The 13,493-nt window shown below is 37.4% G+C and overlaps 1 protein-coding gene across 2 annotated transcripts in view; it reads right to left on the bottom strand.

The window, feature by feature from the left end:
- iqsec3a (IQ motif and Sec7 domain ArfGEF 3a) overlaps positions 1 to 13,493 on the bottom strand; it is a 146,983-nt gene that overhangs the window by 103,746 nt on the left and 29,744 nt on the right. For both annotated transcript variants that reach the window (XM_016287898.1, XM_016287899.1), the window contains exon 2: positions 4,462 to 4,539. In XM_016287898.1, the coding sequence (XP_016143384.1) occupies positions 4,462 to 4,539 (78 nt within the window). The remainder of the gene's footprint in view (positions 1 to 4,461; positions 4,540 to 13,493) is intronic.

The following is a 13,493-nucleotide window of genomic DNA, read 5'->3' on the forward strand; positions in this document are numbered from 1 at the left end:
TTTTAGGTCAAGGCCTGCTTGGGGTTAATGTGTGCTCTGTTTGCAAGTATGGGTATTAATAAACCGAAGTGTTAAATGGTGTTAACATATTTTTCCCCCTTTGCAATAATTAATTATGTGAGATTTTGCAGTGATGATAACATTTACATTTATAGATCTGGTAGACACGTTTATCCAGAATGACTTGCTTACAGTCATACACTTTATCCATAGACTATGTGTGATTTCATTTGTTATCTTATAGACAAAAGCTGCTAGTGACTCGTAATAAAAGACCCCACATGCTACTCCTGTCCCCTCGTATGCCATAATGGCTATGCTGTGTGTTTTTATAGGAGGGCCGCAGCTGCTGCTTGTCATGGTGTGTTTATCTTGAAGCAAATTGTCTATCTGTGATTCCCTTCTTCCTGGTCTTGACCAATATTAAACTAGCAATACCTCTCACAAAGAAAAAAGCTGCAAACAGTATCTCAGCTGCAGCCGTGGAAAGAACATTATCTGAAGTATCTCTAAAGTGGAAATAAATAAATAAATACATACATATTTTAATAAAAAGTATTATTATTATTATTATTATTATTATTATGCAATACAAAATATCTACAAAATTAAATATAAAAAGGTTTCCTGACATGTAACACTTGTGAGTAGTCCTTCATTTACAGCTGATTTAGAGAAAAAAATATATAGATATAGATAGAAAGAAGTCCACAATATTTGCATTGTTGTTACCAGGGTTGCCAGGTCTGTGTAACAAAACCACCCCAACTGGTATTCAAAGCTAGCCCAATCACATTTCTGGGGAAAATGGCTATAACAATTTAATCAAAAGTGCATTATGGAGGGTCAAAACCTCCTTCCAGGGCTTCCACCTCAGCTGTTGGTTGGCAGGGGCCTTTGCTTCAACCTGCAGCATCTTTATAAAAGTAGACCAATTCCGCAGGAAAACCGAGGACTTGGCAACACTGGTTATAACATACATGCCTAGTAAAAACTGCAATGAGTGGAAAATAAAATGTAAGGAGAAAATATACTATAATGAGGTCTTTTAAGAGAACTGACAGGCACATTTTCATCGTTATGATTACCATATAAAGCAAAACTTCCCCACCAAGCAAACCCTGAATTCACTATCAGATATTTCTTTCTTCTTCATGTTAAATAAAATGCACACTTGTTGGTGATTATTTGCTAGAGTGTGTTGTAAATGACTATTTCAAGACTGCAAGAAAAGCAGACACACAAACACAACAAGAAGCCACTACTCTACGCCATTAACATGCAGAGACACCATAGCTAGTTTCCTCTCAAAGCTGACTGTGAATGATGAAACATGATGTTTATGATGTGTAAAATGACTTAACTGGAGATCAGAGATGTTTTTATGCCAATATGCTGATATTTTAAACACTTGGGGTAATGGTTTTTGTCAACATTTCTAACCCAGGACCAAAATGTCTGACTGTGGCTCCTACTCCAAACTTGTCATAGTATTTCAGATTGTTTTAAGTTATCAGTATCCTTTTTCATTGATAATCAGCTGGACTAACATTATCTATCTATCTATCTATCTATCTATCTATCTATCTATCTATCTATCTATCTATCATCTATCATCTATCACACGTCATGTTTAGCTAGCTGAATCCGAATGAGTCTTGTTAGAGAATCCTTAAGAATTTAACTTAAGTTATTCTGTTTTATATCATACAATAGTGCTGTTATTACATAGTAATAACAACATTATAACACATATGATGAAGTGGTGAATTATGAGTGTGCAGAAGATGGCATGAATGAATTGGTGTTTCTGGGCGCAGCGGTGTGATGAGGAGAGGAACATGAACACTGACTCATTGACAAACAGTCAAAATTGACAGACAACAGAAAACGAGAACTAATTTTCTCTAAAAGCAAACAACCAGCAACTCAAGGACTGCCGTCACTGCCCTGTCTGAAGTGGTTTGCTTCTCTGTACCTGAGAGGTCCTTGGATTTGGTACTAAATGTTCAGCACTCTTTCTGCAGGAACCGTCTTTTTATTTTGAAATGCCAAATTAACATTTAGCAAATGGGTTTATCTACCATTTATTTTAAAATATTATTATTATTATTATTATTAAATTACAAAATTAAATTAAATTAAAATAGTCCAGCACACCCTCACATTTGAACTTTTTTCTTGTTTTAATTTTTTCCATATCCTGTTCCATTTAAATATGGTAATATCTAAAGAGCACCAGAGTAATGTTGTGGTTAAACAAAGCAGTAAAAATGTACAACAAGGTCCCAGTAAGTATATTACTTAACAAACAAACACTAAATAAATAAATAAAGCATTGTAAAACATTAATTCATCTCAGTTGATGTTAATTTCAACATTGTATAATTAAAATAAAAAAGTAAATGTTCATGTAATGGACTTGAGCAACATAAACCAACAATAAAGGATTGTATTTTGTTAATTAACGGTAACAAAGATTAATAAATACTGTAATGAATGTACTGTATATTGTTAGCACATGTTAGTTAAACTAATGACAACTAATGAGACCTTACTGTAAAGTGTTAACAGTGAAGTTAATATTGTTTCCCTTTTGAATGTAATCTCAATCCACAGTGCACAAGTGGAAAGGAACGACTGTAACAGTTTATTTTACGCTTAAACAGTAAAAAATAAAAGTTTGCCTGATAACCCAAAATAGTAATTCATGACGTAAAATAAATTGAATGATTTGAATCAAGTCAAAAATATAATGAAACAAATAGTTTTGACACTAAACTCTGATTGAATGAGCCATGTTTGAAGATGTTGTTAAATGCCAAGTTGTTATTAATCAAGCTGATATATTGCTTGGAAACCGCAAACAGCCTACAGGCTAATGAACTTTATTACTTGCCAACCAGATTCATTAACATTATTATAATTATTAAATATAGCTATTTACTGATAATTGGTGTCTTGTGTTACTTAAATTTTTTAATTGAATATGAAGCAACCATTCGGTTTTGGCAACAAAACAAATTTTTAAGAATCATGCCTCCTTAAGCTAATAATTTGTGCAGCTGGAGTTATTGAATCTTCTTTCTCAGTTAACACCCATGAGTGGCCGAGGATTTGAAGCTCACACAAACACGTTCCAATGGATAAATGCTATGTTATTTCCACCTCTGCAGTACACACTGTCAAGACAAACCATTTTTCTTCTATCTTCCAGTCTGGCAATCTTTCCGGGCCTAATTCAATAACTTGTGCCCTCTGTGGCGTTTACAGTGAGATTTAGAGTGGGCGACTGCAGTGTTCCAACCAAACTAACAATGGCCAGTGCTTTGGGAGAGAAAGGCCCTCATCAATACCGGTTTGCTTTAGTTGCTGTGCTCATCCCTTCTTCTTCAATACAACCTTTCCAAATAGCCAAGATCCACAGAATATGGAGTGCTTTCCTTAATGACTATTGACGACTTCCCACCAATTCAAGGCAGTCTGAAAAGCTGCACAACAACAGGAATTAAAGGGTTATAATATGTTATAATAAACCTGATGGGCTATATAATCAGATAATATGAAAATAATGATTAAGCTGACAATGCTTTTAATACCTAAATTATAAATACATAATAATGTGTCATACTACACACCATAAATGTGTCTACATAGCTTGTCAAAAACTTCGTTTAAATTTTTGTTGTGTCACCCACTGTCGCCTTACTGGTTATCTTACATAACTATATATTAAACATTTACATTATTCATTTAGCATATGTGTTTACCCAAAGCGACATCAAATACAGTGACTGTAATTGGCTGCTTCACACAGCATTTTTGAACAAACAAATTCCTTCTCTTTGGAAACTTACAGCGTACAGCAACTTACTTACATTTATATGTTTTAATAATTACTTCCAATGCAGACATGATTACAAGATCATAATTAATTATCTTGCAGTTGTTTTTGGTTGTTGCTCTTAGTTTTGAAGCCTTTAAAAAAAACACTTCAAGTGACTAAAAAGGACAGAGATGGGGATCTCCAGTTGATTGATTTGGGCATTCAGTGCAAAGCAAGATACTTATCGTGATACTTGTAATGATACTTGATACTTGATACATGGTAATGCTAACAGAATAGAGAATTACTCTGACCAAGGTTTTTGTAGCCTCTTGCTAAGCCAGCTGAGCGGAACTTGCCTACCGACAAACATGGCAGTTAAACATTAGATACACGTTTTTCTTTTCACCTGATTTAGAGGGAAATCATATCAGTTTTTGCTCTATCAAGGTCACAGCTTACTGTGATAATGGGGACTGAATTTACTGTGAGGAGACAAGGCATGAAAAGACTCACAACCACTTCAAGACAGGTATAACTAGGGCAGTTGTGTTGCCTAGCACCATCAGAAACACAGTCTTTACTGTGGAAATTTAGTTTTTGGTCAGGAGGCACCAACCAACCCCTCCCCCTACCTGGGTACACAGGCCTGAGAGTCAGACTCAGGGGCGTCTGGAGCAGGACAGCAGAACTGGTGTAGAACTGTCTGGTTCCTGTAAGAAAAGAGAAAGGGAAATGGTCACGCTAGAGTGTAAAGGCTTTTTCCTAGACTCATTATTAAGTAGAACGAAAGTGGGTCATTACAGTGAGGGACTGAATTAGCAGACTTTTGTCAAGACATCAATCCCCAACAAGAAAATAGTGTGAAAATACTGTCAAACATGGATAATTTGCGATGTCAAGGTACAAAAAGTTTGCAGTAAATATCATACTTTGGCTAGTTACGCTAATTCAAGTAACCGTTTGGAACCAAAATAATTGGGGAAAAAAATTCTCTACCTGCATATTTGCATACCCCCAAACACTAGTTTAAATGAACACTAGTGGCCGTAAAACACCAACAACTTTTATCACTTTTTACACAAATTGTGATTATGGGAAAGGTTATCGATTAATAAAGACTTATTTTCATATAGTTTCTCCCACAATACTATGCTATGACCTCTAAACACTTTTACCATACTGCACGATTTATAAACTAATAAATTTTCATGTTTGTGTTACATACTGTAAACAGCTCCATGTGTACGGCTTTTGTGATCAAAGTAAACTTGATCAGTAACTCACCTGGTGCAGTATTACACTTGCAATGTAGAGGTCACGATAAGTCACGATAACAGAATTTGTCAAAGACTTGCACAGAAGCAAGCTAAAATGGCATGGTTGCTTTAGCAAATGTGCTTTTATCTCAGGTTTGCTCTTGTTAACACTATTGGATATGTTTAGGGAAGGGTTTAGTGTCACTGCTATGTTGTTTTCACGCAATGGAACATTAACCTTTCATCACTCACAGGACAATTTCTTTCTGAACTGCAGTGATATGTACAACAACCAACTTAGAGCGTTGCCAGATTCATGTTAATCTCTTTCAGATACTCATATTTCTTCCCCTCACTGGGCATTTCACTTTGAAAATGTAACATCCAAGAAGCAACATAATACAATTCTGCAGGCATGTTTTTTTCAAGGAGCCTTGGTTGGTTTAAACTTAAGTGTCTATTTTGTAAATTCACATCTGTTACATGCTTTTTGTAAAGGCTTGCAATTCATCAAGACTATTTTCAAATATTGAATTGGCTTTACAATAATCAAAATGTATCATTGTTTGTGTCACTTTTTCAATTGCACATAACTGATACATAGCTGAATCTCTAGTTAATTGTAAAATGAGTTTAAGTACTGATTTAAAAAAAAAAAACTAAATGCAGTGTGATCATATTCAGTTTTGGAACATTGAATACAATTGTAACAACGTTCGTAGTCACTGGAAGAAGAAGAAACTGGCGAACATTTGAACAAAACTTTAATAATAAAATAAACACAAAATAGCGCGACAGCCCCTCATGGACGACTGCCGCGCACAAACAGAACCAAAATACAAAATAAAATCCAGGCCTGGTCCTCTCTCGTCCAACACTGTCGTCACTCCTCCTTTTATCCTTCCGGAGCTCCTCCGTGGTACTCGAGACCGGTGAGTGCTACAGGTGTCGCACATTAGCATTTACTCCACCGGCCTCGCTCCGTTCCCATGGCTCTTGGCCATGAACCCTCTCATCACATACCCCCATCGCCCTTCGCAGGCCAGGGGGTACCCTAACCCTCCACCAACTGGGTAAACTCTTCCGCGATGCCTGGCGGCGGCACTGGATAGCCCTCGGTGGATGGCCCGACACGCTCCTCCATATCCGGGGTAGCCGGCAGGAGTCCCCCGTTCCCTGCTCCTCCCCATCATGGCGGATGGCAGCAGGCTCCGGCCTCGGGTGAATGGCGCCGACTCCTCCGCTCCCTCATGGACGGCAGCCGTCCCTCCACATCCCAGGTGGCCGGCAGCGAGTTCATCCACCCCCTCGGCAACTCACTCCAGCCCACCGCCTTGAGCGCCCATGGCGGCAGACTGCTCCGCCATGCTCGATGGCACCGCGGATTCACCCCAGCGGCGAGGGATCTCTGGCAGCGTGTCCCTCCTTCTTCCCGGGTTTCGGCACCAATGTAACAATGTTCGTATTCACGGGAAGGAGGAGGCGGGAACCAAAAACACGAAATAAACCAAAACACAAAATAAAATCCAGGCCTGGTCCTCTCTCGTCACTCCTCCTTTTATCCTTCCGGAGCTCCTCCGTGGGACTCGAGACTGGTGAGTGGCGCAGGTGTTGTGCATTAGCATTTAATCCACCGGCCTCGCTCCGTTCCCACGGCTCTCGGCCCCGCCCCTCTCGTCACAACAATGTAATAATCTAGTTGCAGATTATACTTAGTGGTGTGCTACTATGACACAAATAGACTAGAAGCTGACCTAGAACAGCTTTACTCAGAAGGATACTAGTGCATCTGTCTTTGCACAGTTGGCTGTCCTGTTTACTGTGTAATGGAGTGTTAAATGAAGTCATCTATTCATGGCAAATCACAGAACAGCATAGCAAAGCTAATGCTGTAAGGCCAAATATAGCTGGCTCCATACATATAAATGACATCATTATAGACCAAACAGTTATAAAATTAGGTTGTAATAGTTTATTGTGCTATATCAAATTAACCTATAGAAATGTAGTCAGTGTTTTTTGTTATGTTGCTCTGGCCGAAATGGCAGTTGCATTCGACCCATGGATAAACTTCATGCAAAATTTAAAAAAAATTTCAGCTATTGATATGATCTGTCTCTATTGATATGCTATTGATATGTGATGGTCTCATGTGATTGTAAAAGTATTTAAGCATTTAAAACCTTTAAACATTTAAAAGCATTTTAAGCATTTAAAATGTAAGCATTTTTGCTGAATTTCACACACAAGAGAGTCTTTGCAATAAAACATAATGGGCCACAATAAAGTTTAATGAGTAAACAGAGGGTCTTTACAATCACGCTTGCAAAAAGGTCTTTTTTTCCCATTCTTTTTTAAAACCTGACTAATATGGCAATAAGCATTACAATTTTAACTGCTTGCTCCTTATTGACTGTGAACCAACTGGCTATTACAACAGGCCATTTTGTAAAACATAAAAACATTATTTGCCAGTTAAAACTTTGACAGTTAGTATTCAATGCCATAATGTCAGCGCAATTCACATAATAAAATACTGTTGTTTAAAGAGAAGTTTATAGTTTTGCAGCGGGTAAATATGGAATTGTGTATTGTGTAAGAATTGTGTGTTCACTATAATGACTGTGTTTGACATCATATTAGAAAAGTTTATTTTAAAAAAAAGAAAAGAAAAATAAAAAAGTAGTAATTTATAGTTCATTGAATTAATAACTCAAATATTCAAACACAAGAGTGGATTTTAATCTTTGGTTAGGTCTCGAGTCTGAGTCCAAGATCATATTCTCATGGTCTTGATCTTGTCATAATGTAATTTCTCCATTATGGGTCCAAAAAGCGTCTTTTTCCATTGCCAGCTATTTAAAATTAGTCAACAGATAGCTTTCAACAGATAATATTGTCATAATCAGTGCTTGAAATATTTAATGTTTTCTTGTGAATGAGCATCCACTAATAGGACAACAGCTACAACTGTAGGCACTACAGCCCAAAATGGTACATGAAGATACAGAGAGATAGATGAAAAGACAGTTATTCTGGAAGAGACCCGTTAACCGTGAAACCCCAACCTCGAAAGCAGGACACCACGGAGGACAATCGGCCATGTCAATTCAAAAGCCATCTCACACCCCTCCGTCCTCTTCCTAATACAAAACACAAAGCATCTGCCACTCAGCTTACTGCTTTAATCTCCAGATATGAGGGTGCCATCATAAATGGCATGTCCATAAACACCACCGCATCCTCCACCACACCAAAACCTCTGCTTCCTTTTTTTCACCCTCAATGCCGCTGGTCCCTCCAGTCCGTCAGAGCAAATAAAAGAGGATTTGGCACAAAGAGGGTAAGTAGTATTACTCAAGATGTCATATGGCTGAGTTAATAAAAGTTATGCTGTTATTTTAGCTCTACAGTCTTTGGACATGTAGGGGGCAGAAATCCCATTTGCTAAGACAGATCATCTCGTTTTCTCCTTCAACCTCTATTTCAACCCTTTAACTCTTCTCTGCAATTACTTGAAGAGTAATTCAGAGTGATTCATTCTGGTCCCTCTTGGAGAAGTACTACTGGATTTAGAGTCAACTCAAGGACACAGCAGCAGGAGGTCAAGAGGGAATGGAACCATACCTACTATACTAGAGGCCAGAGACCATATTGGCATAAAGTGGCAGTTTTAATCTCTTTCGTTAATATATGTGAGTTTATTACTTCAGTTTTGAGCTGGATTATTATCCCAAATGGGAAATTCGTTTGAAAACAGAGTTGTTGTTTTTTTTAATACACCCTAAATAAATACATGAAGTTATGCAATTATTGTTTAACAAAATCTAATCCAAATTTTGTGGTTGGATCAAACTGACTGTTGCAGAAGTTCTTGCAAATGTGTTGCACTTCTAGGTTGCTTTGCTTTCACTCTTCTATCCAGTTCAACCAGCTCCATGGACTCTACTGTCCATCATTCCATGATTTGAGGCCTTCAGGTCTTCTGAGGTAGTCTTGCCATAGCCTGGAGGTATGTTTTAGGTCATTATCCTGCTGTAGGATGAACTCTGGACTAACTTTGCTAGAAAGTATTCAATGGCACTGCAAAATGCTGTGCATGTATTTTTGGTTCACAGTGCCAGAAAGTGCAAGTTGCTGACTCTGGATCCAACAAAAGCCCCAGACCAGCCTGCTTTCTCCACCATTTTTGACAGTTGGTGTTACGAAATGAGGAATCATCCTATTTGATGGAATACAAAAGTGACAGTGTCAGAACTTAATTTTCCTATACGCAGTTAGCAACATGACATTGCAACTCAGGTGACTGGCTCAAAGAAAACTCAATTTCAGCATGAAGGTTACATACTACGCCAACTGAGCAACTATTGATATGTGAATACTAACAAACATGACTATACTTTCCAGCCACCTGGTTTATAAAACAACTAAATTTCGTGATCAGATATTTAAATTATGAGGAAGTAAACTTCCCCAACACTTGAAGACTTCCTCAATATACTCCAATAGCATCTCATTCAAGTTGGTTTGTATAAGGTTATGGTTACAAAGAAAAACTATAATGATAAATATAGGGCTGCCAATTTGATCTATTACTCAGGATTAATATCTAAATTTATAATAAATTATTTTAATTAATTTTAAAGGGGTCATATGATGTGATTTCAAGTTTTCCTTTCTCTTTGGAGTGTTATAAGCTGATTGTGCAAAGATAAGATCCCTGAAGTTGCAAAGACTAAAGTCTCAAAACCTAAGAGATATTCTTTATCAAAGTTAAGACTCTGCCACACCCCCCTAAAACGGCTCGTTCTAACACGCCCCCACATATCTATCTCACTATGTGGAAATATTTGCATAATGCCGCCCAAATGTTCACGCAAAGAAAGAAGGCGTGGTTTCAGTAACCGCAGTTAGTGTTGAAGCAGCCATGTCAGGGAGATGCTGTGTGTTTCTAGGCGAAAGCAAAATCACTTTATTTGGCCTTTTCCGAAAGTAGATGCATTTAGGAATCTTTAAGATTACTTACAACAGAACAGCAATGCATTTTATGGACGACCGTTTCGTGAACCTAGGAGAGGAGGTAATTCTGACTTTGCTATGACAGTCTGGCGCTTCTGAATCAGCTACTGTTTTGTTATTAGTTTAAGTGTTTGCAGTTTTGCACATCGTGTGTGTGTGTGCGCGAGCGAGCGAGAGAGAGAGAGAGAGAGCGCGAGAGAGAGAGAGCGAGAGAGGGAGAGCGAGAGAGAGAGGGAGAGCGAGAGAAATAATGATCTTTAAAAAAGCATCATATGACCCCTTTAATTGAGGCAGGGTTAGGCAATCCCGTTTCTGGAGTGTTCCCTTCCTGCAGACTTCAGTTCCAACTCTACTTTAAAACACCTGCCTATTAGTTTCCAGTAATCCTCAACACCATGATTAGCTGGTTCAGGTGTGTTTGATTAGAGCTAGAGCTGAACTCTGCAGAATTGTCCCAAATGGCAGACTTCATGTGCACTTGTGGTCTTGCCACCACATGTGCATATCCATTAAGTCCACAAAACCCTAGGGTGTTCATTCGTCATTTCAGCTTTTAGAAGCATGCCCATGAGCACCCACTTTGAGACTGATATGTGCCCTCAATGCACACTTTTGCTGAGCCCAGCAGTCAAAGTGGCATTATGTTATGAAAGTGTGGATTCAGAGGAAGATTGCAAGGGTTTAGAGTGCCATTTGGGACAAGGCCATTGTAGCCCTACAGAAGCAAGACTGGCTACTCCTGAATTAAGCTTACCCCAAATGAACATTCTGTGACTCCACCTATACACAAGTTATTTAATACACAATTGTTCTACCATTTGAACCATTTTTGAGGTATCACGTAATGCAAAGCAGAGAAGTCAGCACAGCCCTAGGCATTGTGCCTTGCCAATCAATGTCCATTCAGTGTTTGGAGACTCTTCTATATTGATACATGGAATTATTTGTGATCAATTTAAAGGTGACATATCATGAAAATCTGACTTTTCCAGGTTTTAAGTGCTATAATCAGGTCCCCAGTCCATCTACCAACCAAGGTAACGTGAAAGAAATGTACCCAGTAACTTTGTTTTCGGAAGCCTTTTTCTGCAAGCATCTGAAAAAAACGAGCGCGTCTGATTTCGCTCCCTTGGTGATGTGGCAAAGGGATCTCATTATAATATTAACGCCCCTTAATCTGTAAATTTCTACCCACGGCGCCATTATTGTGTTTTCGCAAGTGACAATGGTGTACCAGTTCTAATGCCATGGCGAAAGTTTGAGCAAAACTTGCTAACTGTTCTGTCTTTGGCTGCACAGACGAGCACAGAACACTATTTAGAGTCCCAGCCTCAGAGGAGACAAGAAAGCAGTGGATTTATTGATTTATTTAATATATATTGCTGCTGATACACAGATCTAAAATAAACATGTGATTTATTTCCAAGCTGTTTACCTTCACAGACATAACCTACTGTTTTTTTGTAACTCATGTGTGTTTTTAACGTAAACGTGTGTGTGTGAATGAGAACTTAGTTTAGTACTCACATGCTGTGACAGCCGCTTTCTGCCCGTGTGCTTTGGATGCGTGCGCTCAGAAAACCGTATATCAGAAGTTTAAACTCATATGGTTTAAAACGCATGATTTCAGCGTGATAAACATGATAATCAGAACCATAACAGATGTTTTTAGCAGGTCCGAGCTGTAATGGCGCAGCTCTATTCTGGAAAAGGGGGCGGGGAGCAGCAGCTCATTTGCATGTAAAGAGACAGGCCCAAAAAACAGCGTGTTTCTGCTTCCACTCAAAATAGGCATTTTCAAAATGATATAATCAATTAAAAAATATATTTTTTTTGAGTATTTTGAGCTGAAACTTCACAGACACATTCTGGTGACACCAGAGACTTATATTACATATTGTAAAAAGGGGCATAATATGTCTCCTTTAAGTAAATAAAAATTATTTATTTATTTATTTACTTATTTTTTATTTATTTGAAATATTTGACATAATTTCCTATAATTTAAAATATTTTATTGACACCCTGAATTATAAATCCACATGGCAAAAAATTAGCAAGAGGAGGCAGGGGTAAAAGTGTGGTGGTAAATGAATTACTATTGTTAATGGTCCTTCTAATTGTGTTTTTGTTAACGGGTGTGACTTGACACTGGATTGTTAATAGGTTATGTACACCCTAGGCCTCGAATGAGAACCGATTACTAGAGCAAGACTTACTGCTGTTGACACGGATAATGACTTTTTGAATAGTGGCGATATAAATGTGGATTTGGTCAATAGGCTCAGTGAATTAACAGCTGTGTAAATTAAACTTAAGCAAGTATTAAAATCAACGACCTTGAAAAACACACCTGGCCATTATTTAACATTCCAAAGCAAATGTTACAATTCAATAGGATAGCCAAGGTATGCTTGAAAGAAATAAACAGTAACTTTCAACAGGATGATTCTGTTTAAAGGAGAAAGACATGCATGAATTGATCAAGAGCACTGTAATCTGAATCAGAATAAAATTATATATTTCAAAGGGCCCTGAACTCATAGGCAGCCCAAGGGCTTTTGAAAAGATGAAAGTCATGTTTCTGACAGCACAAGAAGAAATTCATCATTTTGAAAGCATAAACACAACATTAGATCCAAGTTTGTACAGTTGAGGGTTTTCACTTTAAAGTTTAAATTGCGTTTTTGAGTAATATGTTTTCCATATTTCAAAAACACTGACTGCCCCTCAAGTGCCCTTGGCAATTTCTTCGACACCACTATTGTATTCATAGTAAACAAATTATTATAATGAACAGCTTTATAACAGGGTGTCCATTAAATTAATGTTTTGATGACAGAGTATCCATTAAATTAATGGTCTGCAAAATGTCTTTAAAAAGTAATAACCAACAATAGTAGTTGGTGGTATAATCAAAATCTTAAATTTTATGTTATATCATGGAAACATTACAGTTTCACAATATAGTTATTTTTGCTGGAAATTCAATACAACAAGAAATACAACACAACTGTCAATTATTTTGAGGCAGTATAAATATATTAAAAAGTATATGAATATTAAAAAAAACATTTAAAAATGTCAATTAACTTGATCAGTCTTTGATAAATATTATGCTACTATAAACATAAAAATCTAATAGTATCTGTTCATTTATAACATTGTGGTGTAAATGAATGGCCAATACGCATTAAAGATTTAAGTTTTTAGTTGAAAACGGTGTCATGTAAACACACCCTAGAAGACCAAATATAATTGTATATAATATTCAAAAAGGATTACAGCAGTTTCGATGGACTCGCTCAAAAATACAGATGTTCACAAACAAACTTCTTCAAAATCTGTCTCGAGGCATGTTTGAGCCCGATCTTACAGAGGATTAGGCC

Source organism: Sinocyclocheilus grahami, unplaced genomic scaffold (genome assembly GCF_001515645.1).
Source record: "Sinocyclocheilus grahami isolate Dianchi unplaced genomic scaffold, SAMN03320097.WGS_v1.1 scaffold226.1, whole genome shotgun sequence".
Classification (NCBI taxonomy): domain Eukaryota; kingdom Metazoa; phylum Chordata; class Actinopteri; order Cypriniformes; family Cyprinidae; genus Sinocyclocheilus; species Sinocyclocheilus grahami.